Source organism: Cnephaeus nilssonii, assembly GCF_951640355.1.
Source record: "Cnephaeus nilssonii genome assembly, chromosome: 16".
NCBI lineage: Eukaryota > Metazoa > Chordata > Mammalia > Chiroptera > Vespertilionidae > Cnephaeus > Cnephaeus nilssonii.
Window position 1 is genome coordinate 50,676,727 of NC_137087.1, and position 25,163 is coordinate 50,701,889.

The 25,163-nt window shown below is 37.0% G+C and overlaps 1 protein-coding gene across 1 annotated transcript in view; it reads left to right on the top strand.

Moving 5' to 3' along the window:
• Nucleotides 1–8,171: 8,171 nt before the first annotated feature.
• The window catches only part of SMC3 (structural maintenance of chromosomes 3), a 31,155-nt gene continuing 14,163 nt past the window's right edge, over nucleotides 8,172–25,163 (top strand). The window contains exons 1-17 of the mRNA XM_079794009.1: nucleotides 8,172–8,314; nucleotides 9,397–9,472; nucleotides 11,867–11,905; nucleotides 13,892–13,959; nucleotides 15,648–15,719; nucleotides 16,099–16,178; nucleotides 16,432–16,510; nucleotides 18,659–18,776; nucleotides 19,711–19,886; nucleotides 20,390–20,470; nucleotides 21,039–21,203; nucleotides 21,503–21,624; nucleotides 22,689–22,902; nucleotides 23,147–23,250; nucleotides 23,433–23,532; nucleotides 23,882–24,042; nucleotides 24,438–24,579. Coding sequence (XP_079650135.1) covers nucleotides 8,300–8,314; nucleotides 9,397–9,472; nucleotides 11,867–11,905; nucleotides 13,892–13,959; nucleotides 15,648–15,719; nucleotides 16,099–16,178; nucleotides 16,432–16,510; nucleotides 18,659–18,776; nucleotides 19,711–19,886; nucleotides 20,390–20,470; nucleotides 21,039–21,203; nucleotides 21,503–21,624; nucleotides 22,689–22,902; nucleotides 23,147–23,250; nucleotides 23,433–23,532; nucleotides 23,882–24,042; nucleotides 24,438–24,579 — 1,812 coding nt within the window. The 5' untranslated portion in view covers nucleotides 8,172–8,299. The remainder of the gene's footprint in view (nucleotides 8,315–9,396; nucleotides 9,473–11,866; nucleotides 11,906–13,891; nucleotides 13,960–15,647; nucleotides 15,720–16,098; nucleotides 16,179–16,431; nucleotides 16,511–18,658; nucleotides 18,777–19,710; nucleotides 19,887–20,389; nucleotides 20,471–21,038; nucleotides 21,204–21,502; nucleotides 21,625–22,688; nucleotides 22,903–23,146; nucleotides 23,251–23,432; nucleotides 23,533–23,881; nucleotides 24,043–24,437; nucleotides 24,580–25,163) is intronic.

The following is a 25,163-nucleotide window of genomic DNA, read 5'->3' on the forward strand; positions in this document are numbered from 1 at the left end:
GAAGATCCAGGCACAAACTGGATATCATCAAGTGCTTGAGGATCACCCAGCACTATTTTTTAAAATATATTTTTATTGATTTCAGAGAGGAAGGAGAGGAAGAGAGAGATAGAAACATCAATGATGAGAGAGAATCACTGATCAGCTGCCTCTTGCACCCCCCACACTGGGGATTGAGCCCGCAACCCATGCCCTGACTGAGAATCGAACCGTGACCTCCAGGTTCATAGGTCAATGCTCAACCACTGTGCCACGCTGGCTGGACTGAACTATTTTTTTTTTTTATAGATAACTTCCATTTGCAAAGATAATGCATGTCAATTAGTGACTATGGAAAATATGAATACACCAAAAGGGAAAAATTAAAACCGCCTCTCATTCTATCATCCAAAGGGAATTGTTGGTAGTACTATAATAATTGTCCTGCCAGGTTTTTTATGGATTATTATCATTAAAAAATATTTTTATTTATTTTCAGAGAGGAAGGAAGAGGGAGAGAGAGAGACAGAAACATCAATGATGAGAGAGAATCATTGATCAGCTGCCTCCTGCACGCCCCACTCTGGGGATCAAGCCAGCAACCTGAGCATGTGCCCTTGACTGGAATTGAACCTGGGACCCTTCTATCCGCAGGCTGACGTTCTTTCTATTGAGCCAAACCAGTTAGGGCATATGTATTATTATTTTTTTAAAGCAAAAATGGAATCCTACTACCATGTGGTCTTACACCTACTCTTTTCACTTCTGAGTATTCACATCATCTCATGTCTTTAAATGGTCTTCTACAGCATCATTTTTAAAAAAAATGTGTGGCATGGTGCCCTACCATATGGCCGTACCATCATTTAGTCAACAAATCTCATATTGTTGGGCATTTTCACTGTTATAAACCATGCTGAAGCGAATGTCCTTTATTACTCCCCTATGTTGAGTTTCCTCATGGAGAATTGTTGGTCCGTACTGACAAACAACCTTCCCAAACCTTCTTTCCAGTTTATGTGCCCATCTGCCAAGTCCAGCAATGCCGGTGATCTTAATGGCAGGTCACCCCCAGGTTTCCTTCTTTTTTTTCTCTCCAGCAGCTGTAACCTGGTCGCTTTCTCTCCTCCACTCCAGAAATACTTCTGTCCAAATACATACATTTGGCCTCCTCGCCTACCAAGGCCTTTTCTTCCCTGTCTTGTTCTGGAAACACAAGCTCTGACTATTATCTCCTGCCAGATTTTTCATCCCAGCCACCGAGTCTTGTCTCCCCGAGGAACCATGATAATTAGTTAGATGGCTGTTTATCTGCTACTGGTTACATGTCCCCAGTCTCATCAGCCTTGTTCACAAATCTCATCTGGGGCGAGTTCTTTCCTGAGAAGGTTGCCACAGTGAATGCCATTCATTTTCTGTTGACACTCCTGGCTTCCACTTCCGAGGGTGAGGCTCTGGCTTTGTCTCTAAAGGCAGGGGTGGGGAGGAGGGCGTTTTATCAAAGCTGAAAGTAGCAAATTGGGTTCCAGGGACAAATAGCAGGAAATGAGGGTTCAGATCAAAGGAAGGGCACCCTTGGGGGGAAGGGGAATGGAGAAAGCAGAGGCCCCTGTTCACATGTGCATTCCTTGGCTCTGGCCCCACATCACTCCAACCTCTGATTCTCTGCCTCTCCTGCCTCCTTTGCCTTACAACGATCCCTGTGACTACATTAGGCCCACCCAAATAATTCAGGATTATTAGTTTAATCTCCAAATTCTTAGTTTAACCAAGCTGGCACCTTTTGCCAGGTAAGGTCACGTAATCATCGGTTCTGCGGATTAGGACTTGCACATATTTGGGGTCATTATTCTGTCCACCTCACCTGGGCAAGACACTTTCCCTCTCTGGCCTGATTTTCTCACCTACAAATTGTGAGTCTTTGGGAAAAAAAACTCTCCAGGGTCCCTTTGTGGTTTGGCTGGTGGAAACATTTTAAAATGTGAAAGGACTGACCTGTAGGAACCACACTGAAATTCTCCGGCATTTCCCTCATTCTTTCTCTGGGACTTGCCCTCTGCCCCACGTGCTACTGATGTCCTTTGCACTTAGGTTTCTATTCTTACACAAGTCTACACAGAGTTCTCACTATGTGGAGTGGTAACCTCTATTTTATAGAGGCATAGAGAGGTTGAGTAACTTGCACAGGATCACAGAGTAGCAGGGCTGAGGTCAAACCTCGGCTGTCTGACCGTAAGGCCTGCACTCTTAACCACCGGCGGCCCAGCCTCTCCTCAAAACCCTTTACCCAGCCATACAGCCATTGCTTAAATCTCCTCTAGACTGTGAGCAATTCTAGCGCAGGAGCCTTGTCTAATTCTGTGAATCTTGGCTTTGATATCAGCCTGACACACAAATAAATGAAAAATGAATGAATGAATGAATGAATGAGAACCATGGTTGCAGGACATAATAATAATAAACATTTATGGGACACTTCAAAGAAGCGTGAGCGCTGTAAGGCAGGTACTATTACTCTCATTTTACAGACTAGTAAACTGCAGTAGAAAAAGGACTAGTGACTTGCCCAAGGTCAAGAACTGGATTTGAGCTGAGATCTGCTTGACTTTCACGTTAGGATCATGAAGGTCAGCATGAACTCCCTGAGGCTTGGTGGTTTACAGATGGAACCGCCCTAGTGGGGTATCTCAGTTGGTTAGAGCACCGTCCCCATGCGCCAAGGTTTCAGGTTCGATCCCTGTCAAGGCACATGCAAGAATCAATGAATGAATGCATGGATAAGTGGAACAACAATTGATGTTTCTCTATCTCCCTTCCTCTCTAAAATCAATAAGTATAATAAAAAATATTAAATAAATTTGGGACCATGTATGACTCTAGACAACCAAAGAGAAGGAAAGAAACAAAGGAACACTTTACTGAGCAACTACTACATGCCAGGGCCTTTTTTTTTCTTCTCTGATCTTAATGTCCTATTTCACAAATCAGGAAACTAAGGTTGAGAGAGATTACTGGTAGATCCAGGATTCACAACTAGGTCTGTCTAACTCCAAAATTCACAATCTTTCCACTATCGCTAGGCCGCTGGGCCTCAGTTCTGTCCTTGTAGAAGGAAGGAGTTAGGTGACCTCCGTGCTCCAATTCTGCTTAGTTTTTAAAAGCCAGCATTAGCTGTGTGCTTATTGCATGTCAGGCACTATGCTAACTTCACATACATTATGTAATTTCATCCTCACAACACTCTCTGAGGTGCTCCTATTATTATTTCCACTTTAGAAATGGGGAAACTGGGGCTCAGACATGCAGATTTTGTCCAAGGTTAAATAGCTGCCAGGAGGCCCAGCCCGAGTTTTAACTGAGGCTTGTTTGATTCTTAAGCCAAGCTCTTACCCAGACCCTACAGCCGTCTCAGACAGCCTTTGGAGTGAGAACATCCTGTGTTCCTCCAGGATCGGAACAAGGCTGGAGTCGACGTGGGATGAGTTCCTCCGTGCGTGGGCCCCTCTTCCTTGGGATTTCAAAGACTCACTTCAGTGAAGATCTGTTGGAGTCAAAAGGTGACATCCTTCCGTGGACCATTGGTCAAGGGCCAGAGTCCAGCCCTGGCACCTCCAGGGCTTGGCTGTTGTCTCTGATCTTGTTGTCAGGGCAACCCTGGCTGGCTCTGTGGCTCTGTTAGTTATGCTCCCTTTTGCATCCTTGTCTTCCCCACTTTTCAAGACAACGCATGAGAGATGGTGGGTCCAAGTGGCCCACTTGTCAATGTTCGAAGACAATGCTGACCTGAATGAAAAGGTTTCCAGGACCTTCAGGGCCTCAAACAGAAAAAAATTATATTCTCTAAACATTTTGAGAGCAGAAGCTGTCTGTCTCATTCACAGCTGCGGCCTACATATAGCCTTCCAAGGTGCCTGGAACAAAGCAGGTGCTCAGTAAATGTTGAATGGATGAACTGATTATGAAAAGGGGCTCCCTAAAGTAATCAGCCAGAAAACGGGGGTAGAGGGATGGGCTCAGATTGGTAGTAGCCCCCAGAAAAAAGTACATGTGTGTGTATACATGTGCGTGTCATGTGCCCCAAAGTAAAGGCTCAACAACCCTTGTGATGTGCTATCCAGCTCCACTTCTTTCTACATCTGTAATCTGAAGCTGTCAATGTATACCGTTCCTGCACAGCCCACCTGGGAGTTTTGGCCTGAAGAATTTTTTTCTTTCTCTCCCCATCTTATTCTCTCTCTCTCTCCTCTAACTCTATATCTATCATACACATACTACAAAATTCACCATTTTAACCATTTTAAGATGTACAGTTCAGTCATGTTATGTACTGGGATATTCACACTGCCATGCACCCAATCTCCAGAACTCTTTTCATCTTGCAAAACTGACTCTGGCTTGTGTTGTCCCATTTTCATAGACTATCTTGGATTTTAGCTACAAATATATAGACAGTGGGTTTCAAACTCTTAAGTGAGTCTCAGTGTGGTCAGGACAGTATTGGTGCTCAGTAAATGTCCACTGGTTAATTGATTTTGCTCTGTTTTATTTTTTCCTGTATGCTACAATTTCTTGGTTTAAGGGCAAGTTTAGTTTTATGATGCACCTGACAACTATAAGTACTTCTCGACTGCCCTCTCATGGAAAGATGAAGAAGTGAAACTCAGAGCAGTGTTTGTCTTTTATGCTGGAATAAAATGGCCCCTTTTTTCCTAACTCCCTGGACTTACACCATCCAAAATTATGATTGATCCAAAGTTGTCAGTTTATCCTCACCTTATAGATGAAGTTGACATATAGAACAGTGGTGAATGACCAGTTTAAAACATTTTTTTAATCTGTTGCAAACCAATCCATTTGTAAAATATGATAAAAACGAATCCATAGATATATTACATTTAAAAACAAAGGCATACAAAACAGAAATCTAATTTTTATTATCAGATTCAACAGACAAAATTACATTCCAATAAATATAATCAGAACAAACATAACAGGGAAAAAATAACATAATTGCAAAATCTGTATGTGTTGTTCATTGAATGTGCATACTTTAGGTGATTAATACAGAGAATTGCTTCTATGCTAATAACTTTTGTTGTTCTGCAATCATAACTAGACAACAAATTCTAAGTAAAAGGTAGTGTTTCCCCACTTTGAATGAACACCATATTTATTAACATGAAGGTTTTTTAATAGACAAATGCACATGTATGGCTTGTTAGCCTATCTAATCCACGCAGAATGGAACAGAATACTACTCAGAAGATACAATGTAATTTCATCTTCAATGCCTGTAGAAACTGTTTCTATGTCTTGTTTTAATAAGAACTCTAGAGGAGAAGCCAGCCTCACAGAGGTTTGTTGATGGAATAGAAGAAATTTTATTTTATTTATTGTTTTAATAAAAATGGTTTTCTTTTAAAATATATTTTTATTGATTTCAGAGAGGAAGGGAGAGGGAGAGAGACATCAGTGATGAGAGAGAATAATTAATTAGCTGTCTCCTGCACGCCCCCTGCTGGGGATTGAGCCTGCAACCTGAGCATGTGCCCTTGACTGAACCCTTCAATCCACAGGCCACGCACACACTATCCACTGAGCCAAAATGGCTAGGGCGGAAGAAGAAATTTTAAAGCAATTTCAGGAAGCTCAGGATTTTCATAGTTTACTTGAATTCAAAATGAAGCAAATGATTCTAATTTTCAAAATTCATCTTCAGTTCTCTATCAATATTGCCTGTTCCACCAATTTATCCTATTAGGGTATATCAAATCATCTTTCAATTAAAGCAATGGTTTCTGGATCTGTGAATTTCCCATGCATAGATCCTCTTTTGATGGAAATAAAATGTAAACAGTTCAGTCAAATCTGTAAGGCATTTGGCCATAACGTTTCACAGATGTGCAATATCAAGATGATCAAGTACTTTATTGATAATTGTTGTTAAATTATGAAACATTATCATAATCTATGGAAACTCTGTTCTTCTAAGCTTCTAATTCCATTTTTGCTCTTCAATCTTATCTGCATTGAAAATCACATTGTATTCTTTCCTTGCTTAGAAGTAGAAAGAACATAAAAAAATGCCTGGCCAGTGTGGCTTAGTGGTTGAGCATTGACCCATGAACCAAGAGGTCACTGGTTCGATTCCCGGTTAGGGCACATGCCCAGGTGGCAGGCTTGATCCCCAGTAGGGAGTGTGCAGGAGGCCACAGATAAATGTTTCTATCTATCTGTCTATCCCTCTCCCTTCCTCTTTCTCTACAAAAATCTATAAAAACATATTTAAAAAAAAAAAAACACAAAAAAAAACCCAGCAAACAAAATTCTCGACCTGATGGCTTCACAGGGGAGGTTAAAATTTTTTTTTTTAATGCAAAAATATCACACAAATAAACAAGTCCTTTGTCCAAATCACATCCTTAAAAGGTTGGGATCTTGAAAAGGTGGGTGCTTTTTTTGTTTTTGTTTTTACTTTCTAGGAACGCTAAAAATTCCTTTCAGATTCAAACATTCCTAATAGAACTGTGTCCTTAAGTAAACATCTTATCTCAGCGTGCAACAACAGTTACCATCAGCTTTCATGCTACCACGTAATAAAGAGAATCTTCTCAAATTTAATACATTACCTCTTGCATAATTCACCATTTTTTACTATGTAACTAGACACTGTTTAGTTCAGCTAAATCTTTTTCATGGCAGAATTTTCTTAAAAAGGAAGCAGTGTGTTGATTTACATTCTCATGCAACATCTTTAGTTGGGAAATAACTTCGGAATGGTTTTCTGTCAGTGCAGCTGCACCATTAGAGCACGTTGCTACACCAAACTTAAACTCAAACCATATTCCTTGGCAGCGTGATCCCTCATAGTTTTATACAGTTCAGAGCTAGTTGTGTTTTCATCAATGAAACTGAAAATTTTCCTCTTATCTCCAGCATGTTCAAATTGCATATTGTATCAAAGTAATTGTCATGTGAGCAGTATGTGTGCGTTCAACAACTCCCGAGGCTGAGATGAAATCGCAGCCTGGTCTACACTTACCTCTCATTAACTACAGCTCTACATTTATTTATGTTCTTTCTTTTGATGTAAAATCCACGTATAATGACATGTAAAAATCCTATGTGAATAGTCACAGATTTTTGATAAATGCATAAACCTTGGAACTCAAATCCCTATAAAGAACATTACCATCAGCTCCCAGAAAACTCCGTGTTCCTTCCCAGTTCCCTCCTAACGTCCCCGAAGCAATCACTTTTCTGATTTTTTTCCATAAGTTTGTTTCACTTGTCCTAGAACTTCATATACATAGAAATATGTATTCATTTGGAATATATATATATATATATATATATATATATATATATGTCTCAGTCTCTAAGATTCATCAGTATATCTTTGAGCTTCACTCAGTATATTTTTGAGATTCATCTATGTCATTGCACCTATCAGTAGTTCTTTTCTTTTTATTGTCAATAAAAAGATATACCTCAATTTATTGATTGAGTCATCAGTTGGTAGGTATTTGGGTTGTTCCAGTTTGGGACCATTGTAAATAAAGTTGCCACGAACATCCTTAAAAAATCATTGAGGACATATACGGTATGTTCATCTTGGGCTTAGATCATAGGATCGATGTATATTTAATTTTACAATAAAGTGGTTGTATCACATTACATTTCTATCATAAATGTGAGAGTTTCAGTTCGCAGAGAGAGAGAGAGAGAGAGAGAGAGAGAGAGAGAGAGAGGATTCCGCACGCTGAATTCCAGAGACCACCGGCATTCTGTGGGTCCAGGGACGCAGCCCGCTCCGGGTCCGCATTTTTAAACAGACCGAGACCACGTGACCGCCGGCCCGCACAGCTATTGGTCCTCCGACTCCCATACTTGGCTTTGGCGCCGAAGGTTCCCCCTTGTGGACGCAACCATTGGCTCCACGCTCGGAGGGAATACGAGCCAACCTCACCTTCAAGACTTTACTGAATGAAGCTTCCGGCTAACTCTCAGGAAAGTTTCAGCTACAAATAGAAATTTAATAACCAAATGAAATCCACCTCAGGACGCCGGAGAAGCCTCCTTTTCTGAGACAGATAAAGCAGACCTGACCCTGACTCCCCCTACGCTTTGTTGGGGGAAAACGAGGGTGGTTCCGTCCGAGGCGCGGACTCCGCCTCCCGGGGCGACGCCATTTTGTTTGGCTGGCGGGACGGCTTGGCGCTTAGGGGGAGGGGTCCCTTAGGTGTCTCACCTGACCCCCCGCGGCCGCGCTGTTGTTTCTTCACGGGCAGCCCTTCTCCCCGGTTGGGGTCACGGAACCATGTACATAAAGCAGGTAAGGCCTGTGCGTCCCTCACACCCCTCACGGGCCCGTGAGGACCGCTCCTAGAGGCGGGGATGTCGCGGCACGACCTGCGGCCTCACTACTCCCGGCACAGGGGGACCTGGGTTGGACGGGGACTGAGGGGGGGGGGGGGGGCGGAGAAAGGCCCCGCCCCCGGAGCGCGGGGATCGCTGAGCATTGGGGCGCCCCTCTGCAGCCCGGGCCTCTGTGCAGGGAGGGCACTTGTTTGAAGGAGAAAGAACCTGGGAGAGGTGTGGAGGGGCCGGCAGGGCGGGCCTTGTGGAGCGATCGGGCCTTCCCGGAGGCGGGGGCTGGGGGGTGGAGGTAGAGGGGGTGGGAGAGGCCGGGGAGCTGTGGGATCCCGCGGGGAGAACCCCGCGCGGGTCCTTCGCCGGGGTGTGTTGGAGATGTGTCTCCCCGGCCCGGGGGCGCCCCTGCGGGCACAGGCTGGGTGGGGTGTCAGCGTCCCCGGCTGCCTTTCTCCTCCCGGTCTGACAGGAGGCGTAAAAGGGACTTGATTCTGGCAGAACGTGTGGCGCCTCCTTATTGTTTACGTCTGTCAAAACGGTCTTCCCGCGCAGAGTCCTGCACACACAGGAGCCCATTCGCGGTCCTTGGGGAAAGTTTCCCTGTCGGACATGTGAGGCTCTCAGCACTCCTTTCTTGCAACGTCTCCTTTTGGGGGGTGGGGGGTGGGGGGCTGTCCCGTATTTCTCTCGGATCAAAAAAGCTGGGGCCAGCCCGCCTTCTTGACGCATTTACTTGAGCCCTTCAGGTTGGGGGTCCAGCGCCCCTTTCCCAGGGTGCTTGGTTTTGAGACGCCCCGAACCGGTTACTAATGGAAACTAAACACACTGGCAATGGTCACCGATAAACGGACGGTGTGTTCTCCGACGATTTTTTTTTTTTATAATCGCCACTTTCCACAATGAAATATTCTTAGGAGAAGCCGACAGTTTCCTATCTTAAAGGAGAAACCAGAAAGGGCAAGAAGTGCAAAAGAAAACGTGTTTTAGAAGTTTATTTCTTTGTGTGTGTTCTGAAAAAAAAAATCCCTTTTATTTATTTGTTAGGTTATCATCCAGGGTTTTCGAAGTTACAGAGATCAGACAATTGTAGATCCCTTCAGTTCCAAACATAACGTGATTGGTAAGTGTTCATGGCTCACGAGACCAGATGTATACCTTTGCAGCCGGTTGACATTCTGCCTGTATCTGGGCTTACGGAGACAAAGTTACCTTTGAGTATACATAACTATGTATTTTTTCCTGTATGAAATAACTTATTTGTCTTCAGTCTGCACGGATGAATTGCTTATTTTACACATTTAAAGTATTTGAATAAGACAGTCATACATTACTTTATTTGGGTATACTCCCGTGTGTGTGTGTGTGTGTGTGTGTGTGCACAGCTTTAAGTTTATAGTGAATGGCACTAAATTTAGTGCCATTTTGTAGTTAAAATGCTCACTATTGCCTGTTTCAAAGAAGACCATTCTTTATGCACAAATGACATTGTTCTCAGATTTCTTGTCTACCTGTCATAATGTCTAAGGATAGACCACATTTACTAGATGCACGACCCTAAACAAGTTACTTAGCCTCTCCAAGCTTAATTCCTGATTTGTAAAATGGAGACTGAAGTGGCTACTCCCTGTAACTTTTAGAACGCTGCCTGGCAAATATCATTCAATATGTGTTGCCTGATAGTACAACAATCACAGTAGCAGCAGAAAGCCAGCTTGGTGGGAAGGTCATAAACTTTGAAGCAAAATTGGATGGGATTCAAATCCCAGTTCTGGCATGTGTTCTTTTTCAATCGTGACTCCCCGAGGGGCTTCGGTTTTCTCATTTGTAAAGTGGAGGTAATGATACCCATCTCATAGGGCTGTTGGGAAGATTAAATGAAAAAGCAGCTATGTGAGGATCAGGGCTAGTGGTGATTGCCCTGCAATAGTTAGTCTACAGGTTCTTCTACAGAGCGATAATGCTCTGTTTTGCTCAGAGAGCCAGCACAAGTGTTTTTTGATGTTCTGAATTTTTACATGTAAGTTACATATATCATGGAACTTTACCTCAGACTTCAATGTGAACTTTCTAAGAAAAGGGATATTCTCTTGCATAATCATAGTATACTTAACGACTTCAGTGAACTTCACATCAATACAGTCATTTGCTGTTCATTTTCCAGTTCTGTTGATTGACTCAGAAATGTTCTTTATAGTATCTCCCCCCTCCAATAAAGGATCTAATTTAGGGTCAGGCATTGCATTTAGTTGTCATGTCTCTTAGGTTCCTTTAAGGTGGATCCTTTTGACAGTGTTTCTTTATCTTTATAACATTGTTTTATTAAAATATTGTGCCATCTTCCTTTTACTGATGTTACTTTCGATCACTCAGTCAAGGTCGTGTCTAATTTTTCTACTGTATAGTTATTTTCCCTTGCAACTAATAAATACTGTGGGAATGGGGAGATACTTTTGGAACATGCAAAGATGGTGATCTTTATAAAAATTTTCCTCTACATTTTGTATCCATTAATAGTTCTTTATTCTGATGGTTTCAAATGATTTTTTTCCCCATTTCCAGCATTCCTTTCACATTTACCATGATCAACTAAGAGCCCTTTCTTCTTGGTTGCTTATCTTTTTGTTGTCAGTTTGAACTCATGGATTATTCCCCCCTGCACTAATTTCTAATTCTTCTAATTATTATGGTACTCATGTTGTCCTAGATTTAGCCAGTGGAAGCCTCTTCAAGCTGGCCTCTGTGTCTGTTATATACCTCTTTTTAAAAACACTTCATTACTTTCTGGCATAACATAAGAGATCTCTTCAGGATTTACTTTGCAGTAAAGGTGGTAACTTTGAGGCTAAATTGTTCAGCATATTTTAGTCAAGATTAAGAATCTTAATGAAAATGTTGCAAAACAAAACACTCAAATGAATTCATTAAACTCAAAACATTTGATACCCTTTTATGTATAGGATAGCTTATTTCTGAATTCAGATAGAAAAAAACAATGCTTTACAGTTATCTATACTTTTGTGAGTATGGAACTATATTATGTACATAGGGCTGATCATAAATTATTTAACATGTGAATAGTTTGAGAATTTAAAATGATTCGAGTATTTTTAAAAATGTTAGTAATATGTGCATCTTTACATTATTAAGAAATACTTTATATACAGTTAAAATAGAATTATTGTACATTATAATGATTATAAATTATGAAAACCAGGCAGTGTATTTAGTTATTTTTATTAATTTTAAACTATTGGGAAAGAGCAAAAATATCAACAATTAAATTATTTTCTTTAGAGAAAAAGATATCTGAGGTACATATAAAAATTATACTCATTTGGTGATTAAAGCTGTTTTGTTTATTGATTTCTTTTGTTTACTGTTCTGTTTTATTTAATATTATATATTAAGATGTTATGCTAGAAACTTGGATTTATAAATTTTCTAATACTTTCAGTAAAGTTTTAATTTTATAGTTTCTTACACAAAATAACATACTTTTTTTGAAATTTTATAGTGGGCAGAAATGGATCTGGAAAAAGTAACTTTTTTTATGGTAGGTATTGTTTTTTGAATTTTAAATATATTAAGATCTACCTATCTTAAGATAGCTCATTTTGAGATTATGTTTGCATGAAATCCAAGAAATACTTCTTCATACAGGTTGTAGTTTAGAGAGTTAAGAATGTAAGGACCTGAGTTCTACTCTATACCTAGTGATTAATGAGCTCTGTGAGACTGGGCAAAACACTTAGCCTCTCAAATTAATCTTTCCATTTTAGGAACAGAGATGTTCACCCTGCCTGCCTTAGATGGGTTGTGTGAATTATAAACTTGTAACCAAGATACCTGCCCGTGACCAGAAATCGAACCTGAGGTTCAATGCTCTAACCACTGAGCGAACCCAGCCGGGTCTCTAAACCAATTATTTTTATAATGGATGGAGGGGTGTAAAAACTTTGTAAACTCAATAGATTATTGTCAGTTTGCAGATAGTAAATAGGACTTTGAAAATTATCTCTAAAAGATTAGATGCATTTAAGTATAGTAATGCCTCTGTTAGCAAATCTTCTGGGCAGAAAAAATCATGTTAACAGAATTAGACTATATAAAGAGTGAGTTGGAAAATTTTTGAACCTCTTAGTTGATTAGTATTTGAGGAAAAGGGTGGGTTTAGAAAAGCAAAAGTTCTATTCTGTCTGCTTGTAAAGCTAAAAGGTACTACTCTGTATCCTATCAGTGTAGTAATTTGGGGATGGTAAGAGAGTGGCTTGGAGTGGAAATGAGTATTTCATAATCTTCTCGGGAATGAGGGCAATTTAAATTCATTTTCCTTCCACCCCCCACTCCAAGGTGATTATAAAAGACAGCCAGTCCTCACCTTCACCCCCATTCATGCACACATACACACTGTCAAAGGTCTTTTGGGTGGACTAGGAACAGAACAACTGGGTAAAGAGTTCAATTTCTAGATCAGGTCCATTTAAGTGCTCTACATGGAAGTAGGAGTGACTCCTTATGGAAGCAGTTGAGTAGAAGGTGGGACTCTGAAATATTTCCCTATATATATTTTAAAAATTTTATCTTATTTTTTTAAAGTATTTTTTAATTGCTTTCAGAGAGGACAGGAGAGGAGAGAGAATTAGAAATATCAGTGATGAGAGAGCATTATTGATGGGCTGCCTCCTGCATGCCCCCTTCTGGGGATTGAACCCACAACCCAGACATGTGCCCTGACTGGGAATTGAACTGTGACCTCCTGGTTCATAAGTCGACATTCAACCACTGAACACACCAGGTGGGTAACCTTTTGGTGCACAGGACCACACCCAGCTAACTGAGCCACACCATCCAGGGCATTTCCCTATATTTTTACTTAGTTCTATTTCTTTTGACAAAGTATCCAATTAAGGATATTGTAGGAATGTATTCTAATTTGTTAATAACATATAACATATCTAGTGGGTAAAAGCAAATACAGTGTTAACCTAACAAGTCAGTGAGTACTTTGATTAAGAAGTAGACCTTAATTCTGCTGTCTCTTCCTGTACCTTTGTATTTTCTTTTTATTTTATTACCTTAAATGTTTCAGTGAACGCTTTAAAAAAATATTTTATTGATTTCAGAGAAGAAGGGAAAAGGAGAGAGAGATAGAAACATCAATGATAAGAGAGAATCATTGGTCGGCTGCCTCCTGCACGCCCCACATTGGGGTTTGAGCCCATAACCCGGGCGTGTGTCCTGACCGGGAATCGAACTGTGACCCCTGGTTCATAGGTTAACGCTCAACCACTGAGCCATGCCAGCCGTGCTCAGTGAAAGCTTCTTAATAGTTTTCTTATATTGTCATTTTCTAGCTGATTAGTCTGAAATACAGGCAAATTATCTGCTTATTTGTTGTTGTTTATATGAAGCAGGTAATCCACTTTATCTGCATTGTTCATTACCTGATACATAATATTCTAGGAAGATATGGGAAATTATTCGTAAGGCATAAATTCATTTTTAGACTGTACTAATTGTTATGTTTTTATATTTCTAGCAATTCAGTTTGTTCTCAGTGATGAGTTTAGTCATCTTCGTCCGGAACAGCGATTGGCTTTATTGCATGTGAGTGAGGCTGCTTTAAGACATTATTGATATTACAGTTAATTCTTGAACAACTCAAGGGATAGTGGCATCCACTGCCTTCAGTAGGAAATCTGCACGTAACTACAGCCAGCTCTCCAAATATGCAGATTTCCAATCACCAGTGGATCCTTGAACAACATGTACAGATCCGTTTTAAAAACCTGCATATAAGTGGACCCTCATAGTTCAAGGGTCAGCTGTATATATTTTTATTTATTTATTTACTTTAATTCTCCCCTGAGGATATGTTTCTACCGATTTTATAGAGAGAAACAGATTGGCTGCCTCCCAAATAAATATGCCCTGTCCAGGGATCGAACCTGCAACCTTTTGGTGCATAGGATGATGCTCCAACCAACTGAGCCACACCAGCCAAGACAGTAGTATATATTTTAAAATACATTGTCAATCCTGATAAATTATTTGTTCAAGTTTCAGATCCTTTTGAATATGATATAGCCTCATTCTGCTGTAAAATTTAATCTGTTAATACAGGATAAAGCCCTAATTTTAATCGAATGATAAGAAAATTGTAGGACTTGTCTATAGATGGATATGTCTTCCATATAAATATAAATTCTTTATTAAGGATATTGTCTGGTAAAGCTCGAGAAGGTTTGCCGAGGAAAAAGAAGCATTTGATATTGGGGATTAGGAACTTCGAGACTCAGAACCAAAAGTTAAATGGGACCATATAGAAGTAACCATTGCAAACTAAGCAGCATAAAGTTGTTACCATTTTTAGCTATATTTTTACTTAAATGTTAACATTTTCCAATATGAAAGAAGTATGTGTAAAGAAAATTATAATTTTTCATTAGATTTTTATGAATAACGAACTAAAGTAGTTTTAGGATAAAAATCACAAAAGACATAAAATAGTATAATTTATATTTCTGGTTTGAATAAGGCTTATAATTAAGGATCAGAAAGTAAGATTCCTCCATATATCTCAATAATGTCTCTCACACCTAGGAAGTGTTTTTTGTTTTAAATAGCTCTCCACCCTACTCCCCAAATTTGAACGTTTGACTCAGTAATCAGGACTAATTCCTTATAGAAAAATCTCTGTTTAAGTTTCTCATATTGGCATTAAAAGAATAATCTTTTTAGATATTCTCCATTGTGTTGAATCACTACATGATACCATGTCCAGAATCTGGAAATTACCTGGACTTGGTTATGTAAGTGGTTAGGTCATAAATTGGTTTAAGTGTGACATGTGTTAAATGTGTTTTCTTAGCAGATTTAAAACATAGACTATCTCAAATGTTGAAAAAAGTTTCAATAGTTATATGATTTGTTAGGGTTCATTTTCAGCCTTAACATGAGTCTGTAAAAGAAAAGCCTCAAAGTGTTTTAGATATTATCATATAGGTAGAATTTAGTGTCTATGGGGTCTTGTGCTCTGCTCTAATGAGGACCTAACTTTAACATCTTTTGTATTCTTATTCAGAATCAAAAGCCTTTAGGTTAAATATTACTATCCTAATATCTAATATCTAATATTCTAGTATCTGCTATTTTGGCAAGAGAGATGTATACTAGTCTGGTAGAAATTTTTCTCCATTGAATCAGGCTTGTTACACCATGCACTAAACTTGAAATGTGTTTAAAGTATTTGAAAATACCACTTAAATTTAAAATTTATTTTTCTCATGTTTTAGGAGGGTACAGGTCCTCGTGTTATTTCTGCTTTTGTGGAAATTATTTTTGACAATTCAGACAACCGGTTGCCAGTGAGTAACTGCTTTTTCTTTTTATTAATGTTGAGAATTTTATTGTTGCAGCTGTTTGTTTTTTTATGCTTTAAAACATTTATTTATAGCTTTATGTAAGCTATTATAATTTCATTTATGCCAGAGTTACTATACAGTTTACATACTAACTTTGTTTTAAAATTATAATGAACATTCTTATAAATAATAAATAAGTGGGAATGTTCAAGCTGTTGTGAAAAAAATGTCTTTATCATAAGAATTGAGTATTCATAGCATACCTGTAGTGAGATTGAAATGTCAAAATAATTGTTATGTTTAGGGACTCTAAAGTGACCTTTAAAGTTTTTTACTTATACTATTAAATTAACTCTGGGCTTTTACTTTTTCTTCTTCTTAGATTGATAAAGAGGAAGTTTCACTTCGAAGAGTTATTGGTGCCAAAAAGGATCAATATTTCTTAGACAAGAAAATGGTCACGTAAGCATTTTTCATCACATTTGTAATTTCTTTGCAACAGAGTGAAAGTATTTTTTACTTGCCTAATAGAAGTATATTTACTTATGTTCTACAAATCAATATTTAGAGCATAAATGTTAAATCAGAAGATTCTCTCAGGCTAATACAACAGATGGTTTAATGACTGTTCTGTACTCCCTCATGCTCCTTAACCCAAAAGTTAGTGTACTCATTTTTTGGTTATTTATCTGAAATTTTCAATCTTTATCAACAGGAAAAATGATGTGATGAATCTCCTTGAAAGTGCTGGTTTTTCTCGAAGTAATCCTTATTATATTGTTAAACAAGGAAAGGTAAAAAAATTGTATGTCCTTTTTTAATAGAATTTGGTTTCTGAGTATATTCAGTGAATGATTTGGTTTATTGTAGTGGTTAAGTTGAAGCTAAAATGTACCTTATGTCTTGTTTTCACTGGTTTATTTTGTATTGAAGTTAGTATTACTTTTATGTGGCTATAAAATACAAAGTAGATCCATTGCATAATGGGATGGGAAGTATTTCTGTAGAGTTTAAGTGGATCATCTTTCCTTAGTGACCTGTATCACTTTCTAAGGTACATTGCACTGGAAGACATTTAGGTTTTTGGAAATCTTTTAAAATCATAAATTATGAATATTGTAGAAATTCTGTAAAAATCACATTTGGAAATATTACTTTCTAAAAGTATATCACAAAATTAAAATGCTAAAAAGCTTACATTACTAGAATTCACCATAATGCTACATATTATTTTCCTTATAGAGATTATATTCATTGTAGTTTTTAGTTTCTATATACTTTAGCTGATTGTTCTACGATTTTCTAATATACTTTAAACTATATCTAAGATAATTAATTTTTCTTAAGACGTACCTATAATGTCCTAAAGTTTTCTGTAATGTTCGTTTGGACTAGGGGGGAGTTCTTAACAAATGTCCACTTCTAATATCATATTGAAGGCTTTTTTAGATTTGTGTTGGAAAGTTAGCATTCAGAAGTGATTAGGAAGGGTATGGTGTTTCACATTGGGAAATGTGATACCAGAAGAACAGGATTTTTAAAAGATGGTTTATAAGACCTTTTTTTAAAAAGGAGGCTGGTTTGAAATAGCAATTATCTGAGTCTTCCCTTCACACATACAACATGGGCCACTTTACATTATTTTAATTTCTGCTCATGTGTGATTTCATATGGCCCATCGTGACTTTTTTATCTACAAAAGTATTGCCTTCACCCCTACTCTATATGCTTTATTTCTTTATTTTGTGTTTTTTTTTCATAGCAGTGTGTTATACTGTGATGGTATGCTTATTTCCTCTTTTTCCACTAGAATAAGTTCCATGAGGGCAAGACCTTTTCAGTTTTGTTCACTGTTTTCTTTCCCAGTGCCCAGCAGAGTGGCATATATGTTGTAATGATTCATTAAATACCTTTTTTAATATATTTTATTGACTTTTTACAGAGAGGGAGGGAGAAGGATAGAGAATTAGAAACATCGATGAGAGAGAAACATTGATCAGCTGCCTCCTGCACACACCCCCTACTGGGGATGTGCCCGCAACCAAGGTACATGCCCTTGATCGGAATTGAACTTGGGACCCTTGAGTCCGCAGGCTGACGCTCCATCCACTGAGCCAAACCAGTTAGGGCCATTAAATATTTTTTAATTGAGTAAATTTAGTGAATGAACAAGCTTAATTGGGGTACCCAAGGAGAAGGACGTGAAGGGTGATTTTTTTGTTGCATATACTTTTGTTGTGTATACTTTTGACAGACCATTTTTTCTTAGCTCAGAGCTGATTCTCTTTTATGTAAAAGTGTTAAAGTAACTGTCACTTGAATTTTTAATGCAGTGATAGTATTTTTTACCTTTAGTGCTTAATTTTATTTTAAAGAACATGTGAAACTCATGCTTGTTATATAAAGTTTCATGGTAATTAGGTTTTATCACTCTGTCATGTATTTTCTTTGCCATATATTTGTGAGATATTAAAGATGTTTTTGCTTATTTTTTTTAATACACCCTACCCCGGTGAGACAGTTATTTTAATCTATACTTTAAGGATACCATTTTTGTTATACTTTTAAAAGTATCATTATAGCTTTTAAAAAATGCGTTAGTGAGTTAAGGTTTCCCCTTTTAAAAATACTTTGTTCCTTTAGAATGAATCTCATCTTTTATACCTTGTCAAATTGACTAAGAAAAAGAGATCATGGGACATTCCTCTGTCATTTGTAATTTGGGGTTTTTTATCATAAATCTGACTTATGAATATATATCTTAGATTTTTGTTTGGTAAATTTCACTTAAGTAAAAGAAAATACAGGTATATAGGTATACTTGAGTACTGTACAGATTATATTAGTGAACTGCTACTCAACTTACGTGAATACCCATTTAAGGTAGAGTTCTTAAAGAGCAGTCTGTAGTGCTGTAATAATTATTTTTCCAAAATTTTTAGATCAACCAAATGGCAACAGCACCAGATTCTCAGAGACTAAAACTATTAAGAGAAGTAGCTGGTACTAGAGTATATGATGAACGAAAAGAAGAAAGTATTTCTTTAATGAAAGAAACAGGTAAAAGAAATGTGATTGTACCTTATTTCTATTTGTTGTGAATTACTTTTCATTGTATTGTAGTAGAAAGGAGTTATGTCTATCTCAGGAGTATATTGTATGATACTTTGCCTATATGTTGAATGGAGAGAAAATTAAATTTAAGCAATTTAAGGTTTGAGATTTCCAATAATTTATTTCTTTGAATAAAGAATTGTTACTGTGAAGTAGTAATGCCCTTTTAGGTCAACTATTTTGTGCCTCTAATGTCCTCATCATTTTGTGTGAGATAACAAATTTGGATGTATTCCTCAAAAAAAAAAGTTGTTTAGGAGCAAGTAAATGTAAAACTTGGAACTTAGACTCATCATTAGTGCATTTATTGTGGAAACCCACTCTGCTCTTCAAGTGCTTTGTCCTGTCATAGCTTAGGGTCAGACAGTCCTGGATTCAAAATCTAACTAATAATTAACTGACATTGTAACTTTAGACTTGATCTCTCTGGTTCAAAGCTTCCCCATCTGTAAAATCCTTTTTCATGTTTTATGGTGGTGAGTAGAGGAGCAGAGTAGCACCATAATTGGAATATAATAGGCATTCAATATGTAGCAGCTATAGATAATGCTATTATTGTAAAATTGGGAATCAGTGACACCAATGATATTAGTAGGGTTTTGTGTTTTTTAATGTTAAGCTTTTAAAGGAAGCTTAAACTGAGACCCTTACCACATGTATATGAGAATCAGTGTCACTATGTGTAAGTTTGTTCTCTGTTGTTTTTCATAATAAAGTATCATAATTGCCATTTTATCTTAGATTTGGTTATCCCATAATATCAAAGAAATAATGCTGTAGTTCTTAAGATTAAGTTTAACTCATGGTATATTTGAGAAGAGATATTACATAAAAATGTATTGAATTCCTTCATCCCTCCCATTTTTTTTTTTTTTTAAAGAGGGCAAACGGGAAAAAATCAATGAGTTGTTAAAATACATTGAAGAGAGATTACATACCTTAGAGGAAGAAAAGGAAGAACTAGCTCAGTATCAGAAGTGGGATAAAATGAGGCGAGCCCTGGAATATACCATTTACAATCAGGAACTTAACGAGACTCGTGCTAAACTTGATGAGGTAAAATATTTACCTTTGCCACTTAAATTCAGATTAATTTTATTACTATGAATGCGTTAAACTCATGCTATACTTATACTTTTCAGTGATTTTTAAATAGAAAATTAAATTTGAAAACCCCTTAATGAATTTATTAGTTAGCAAATTTGTTCTCTCAGTCTATTCTAAGAAAAATGTGTAGGCCCATATTGGCCTTGCTGTATATCTGAAATATAATCAGGTGGGGTCTCAGACCAAGATGAGAGGAAGCCACCTTTAAAGTTTTATGAATTTTTTTCTTAGCTTTTAAAAATGTATTTTGTAATTACTATTGCTGACATTTTGTACAAAAATTTGTTTTAGGGAATTTTCTATTTAAAGAAAACCATTAAGTTTTCTGGTGAAAAATTTTAAAGTGAATGATTATTTTAGCAGATATCTAAAAATTTAACTAGGTATTTTGAAAAATTAAACAAATACAAGATGAGTTAGAAATAATAGCTTGGTTTTGTTGTTGTTTTTAGCTTTCTGCTAAGCGAGAAACTAGTGGAGAAAAATCCAGACAATTAAGAGATGCCCAGCAGGATGCAAGAGATAAAATGGAGGTAAGATTACAAACTACACCTAGGCTATTTTTTTTTTTACCACAGTAGGACCTTTGTACAAGAATTGGGAATGATTACTTTAAGTGGGGTGTCACTGGGATTGAGTATTGGAAACAGAGAGTACTGAACATGTAAATGAAAGAAAAAAAAAAACCAGACAAATCTAATCTAATCTAAAGGGCTAATATGCAAATCAACCGAATGACTGGTCTCTATGATGCACACTGACCACCAGGGGGCTGATGCTCAATGCAGGAGCTGCCCCCTCGTGGTCAGTGCACTCCCACAGGGAGCACTGCTCAGCCAGAAGCCCTGAGGCCGGCTCACAGCAGGCGAGTGGCAGCGCTAAGGATGTGCAACTGACAGCTTAGGCCTGCTCCTCTCGGGCCAAAGCCGTCAGTTGGACATCCCCCAAGGGCTCCCAGATTGCAAGAGGATGCAGGCAGGGCTGAGGGACCCCCCCCTCACCCCCCCCATGAATGTCATGTACTGGGCCTCTAGTGGTATTATAATTCTGCTGTTGTACTTTTAATTGCCCAACTCATTTCTATTTGAAACTTTTGAATAGGACATTGAACGCCAAGTTAGAGAACTGAAAACAAAAATTTCAGCTATGAAAGAAGAAAAGGAGCAGCTCAGTGCTGAAAGACAAGAACAAATTAAGCAGAGGACTAAGTTGGAGCTTAAAGCAAAGGATTTACAAGATGAATTGGCAGGCAATAGTGAACAAAGGGTAAGTTAAAATGCTAAAAATGAAAGACATAAATATTCAGATGAGGAGGACTAAGAGTCCTTTCTGTGATGGGTGCATGCTTAAATTTTTGTAAAAGATTTGGCACATTAAAATAATTTGCATTCACATAGCAACTCAGTACTATCTCTTTGTTTCTTACATTTAAAAATTAGTTTTGTGTTGCAGGATCAGTTTTCTCAATGAATTTTTTTCATGAGAAAACATTTTATGTTAGACTTATAAATTAAACAAAAGTTTTTAAGCAGATTGCATTTTTACTTATCTTGCTTTATTTACAGAAACGCTTATTAAAAGAGAGGCAGAAGCTGCTTGAAAAAATAGAAGAAAAACAGAAAGAATTGGCAGAAACAGAACCTAAATTCAACAGTGTAAAAGAAAAAGAAGAGCGAGGAATTGCTAGGTTTGGGATTTTTTTCACCACCACTTTTAACTTTCTGTATAGGTTTTCTATAGAACTAAATAGTCATGGGTTAAGAAGGCACAGTATTAAGGGCAAAAGTTAATTGCCCATTACAGAGTAATAGCCAATGTTAAACAAATACTGTGGGCCAAGCATTATTGTGCATATATTGTCTACATTCTTTTTACTCAAAGGCCCTAAGAAAACCACATTATTCCCACTTTATATGAGACAAACTTGAGTCTCGAGTAGGTTAAATAACATGTCTAAAATAACATAGCTAGATGTTGGATCTTTTTAAATCATTCATGTTTGTTTGTTTTTTCACCAAATGACATGTTACTTTATATTTTATTCTGCCACTTTTTTTTTTATTCAATGCTGTCTTTTTTTGTTTTTTAATTTCTTTATTTACGGTGTTACATATGTGTCCTTATTCCCCCATTACCGCCCCCCCAACCCCCCTTCAATGCTGTTTTAATAGCTAGACATTTTAGTATGTATTTGTAGATTGGACTTGCCAGTGTTTGCTGATTTTATGATTTAGTGCATTATCATGTTTATGTGCCACTTATATTTCATTTTAGTGAATTGCCCTTTAAAAAATTTTTCTGTTGGAATCGGATTGCTTTATGTAATATAGGCATCAATATTTATTTTATATGTTTTGAATGTTTTCTCTTGCCTTTTAACCTTTATAGTGTCTTTAGTTGTAAGGAGTTTAAGTGTTTATATAATTAAATATAGTTGGAGCATTTTTGAAAATTCCGGAGAACAGGTTACTAGAATTGTCTAGATCTACTGACTATTGCAAACCTTTTCTGTCTGAAATTCTTAGGGTATGGACTATTTTACCTGACGTAAATTGTGATTTTGAAGTAAATTTATTATTTTATAGTACTAGTCCAAGGAGCTCTCTCTGTCAGGTAGCAGTTGCTTAATACCTTTTTTAATGGAATTTTTTAGATGGCTATTTTCTCTATGTACTCTTGATGTATTGATTGCAATTAAACTTGTTTATTTCCTGTTCTGTTTTTCAATCTATTCTCTTTTGTCTTGTGTAGATTGGCCCAAGCTACCCAGGAAAGAACGGATCTTTATGCAAAGCAGGGTCGTGGAAGCCAGTTTACATCAAAAGAAGAAAGAGATAAGTGGATTAAAAAGGAACTCAAATCTTTAGATCAAGCTATTAATGATAAGAAAAGACAGATTGCTGCTATACATAAGGATTTGGAAGACACTGAGGCAAATAAAGAGAAAAATTTGGAGCAGTATAATGTAAGAACTTTTAGTTATTTTGTAAAAATCTTTCCAAAGAGATAAATGTGTAGTTTTACCTATTTAAGTTTTATTTTTAACAGTTTTCCATGCTACTCTTAAAATACATAAGACAGTACTAATTTTAAAAAGACCAGCACAATTTAATATACATATGGTAGTTTTTTGTTTTTACTGATTTTTTTAGAGAGGAAGGGAGAAAGAGAAATTGGATTTTAAATTTGAATTATTTTTATTTCCTTAGAAACTGGATCAGGACCTTAATGAAGTCAAAGCTCGAGTAGAAGAACTGGACAGAAAATACTATGAAGTAAAAAATAAGAAAGATGAATTACAAAGTGAAAGAAAGTTAGTATAGACTAAAATATGTCAATTTTTTTGAGGAATGCTAACTAGCTGACTGTTAAATGGTCTTTAAATTAAAAGTTAATCAAATACGTTTGATGTCATTATTTTACTCTAAATTTTGTATGTTAGTGCACCTTCTTAAGTCTTTTGAAATTAAAGACAGTCTAATTTTTATTGGTTAGTTACTTGTGGAGAGAGGAGAATGCAGAACAGCAAGCACTTGCTGCTAAAAGAGAAGATCTTGAAAAGAAACAACAACTTCTTAGAGCGGCAACAGGAAAGGTGAGCGGATTCTTTTCCTTACCTCAGTTTACATCGAGTCAGTTGCTATTACACGAAAATTTATTAGCTTTCAAGCTGTAGGTAATTGGTTCCAGGAAATAAGAAGAGAGTGCAAATCACTTGTCTTATAAATATGAAACTATGGGTATTGTTTTAGCATGCTATTAATGATAGTACTTTTAATAATATAAGATATTGCATTGTTGTTGGCATATTTCCAAGGGGCATGTGTTGTTGGAGAAGTGCTTTTACTTTAATCTCTGGCATATTTTTTAATATAGAGATAGGGGTTTTTTACCAGCAAGAGTGCCATTGGTAAATTATTTTAAAATTTTTCACTTCTAAACAGGCCATTTTAAATGGAATAGACAGCATAAACAAAGTGCTAGACCACTTCCGTCGGAAAGGAATAAATCAGCATGTTCAAAATGGCTATCATGGCATAGTGATGAATAACTTTGAGTGTGAGCCTGCTTTCTACACATGTGTGGAAGTCACTGCTGGAAATAGGTGAGATTATTTGCTTGATATCTTGAGTTTTTAAAGGAAAGAGGAAATAAAAAGTAAGAAACAACTTTTTGTAGTTTTTAGTACAATATATCTCCCATTATCTTCTTTTTCCCCCATTATCTTCTTGTATCCTCAATTACTTACTTAATTTTCTAATTAAATGTATAGGTACCAAGTGTTTGTTTCTAATTGTAGAAGCTAGAACTTTCCCCTTTTGGGGCTTTTTCTTAGAGTGGTAACAATTTGCTTTTTCTAAGTAGTTCTTCTCTCCACCCACATATAAATTGGATTGCATAGAAAGGAAGTGAATAGTTTAAATGTTTATAACACTTTAAAGTCTGGCAATTAAAAAATGTCTAACAATAAAAATCTGTTATTATTCTGTTTACATGTAGGTTATTTTATCATATTGTTGATTCAGATGAAGTCAGCACGAAGATTTTGATGGAGTTTAATAAAATGAATCTTCCTGGGGAGGTCACTTTTCTGCCTCTTAATAAGTTAGATGTAAGGGATACTGCCTATCCTGAAACCAATGTGAGTTGGCCTGTTAAGGTCTTTCTTTCTTTCAATAAGTTACTTTTTCTCATGTTCAACACATGCTTAGTGCACAGGCACTGTACATTAGAATTCACATGGTCTGTGAAATAAATACGCCTTTTTCCCCATAGAGCACAGTCACAACATGAAACAAATAATTGGAAATGCTGTAAAGTGTTAAAATACAGAAATGGAGGATGCTTTGAGAATGTATTCTAGGGTGACAAAATTAAAGTTAGGTAGTTGGAGAATTCCCTGAGGAACTGTCATGTAAAATGAGTATTAAGTTTTCCGAATATACTATTTAAAATTGTTTATAAATTAAATTTAAAACATCTAGCAAGATGATAGGCTTGAAAGTGTAATGTTGCCTTTGTTACTAGCTGGTATATTTTTGAAAAGAAAAAAGTGCTTTGAGGTATTTGCTTTCAGAATGTTCATGATAGTAGCAACTATTTTCTTTTCTTCTAAGGTTAGAGCTGAAACCTTATGAGAAAGATCAACAATTTCAGAGGAACAATGAGAATCTTATAAGCTACTCAAAGGGCCCAGCTTTTTCTTTTAAATCTATAAATTGTATT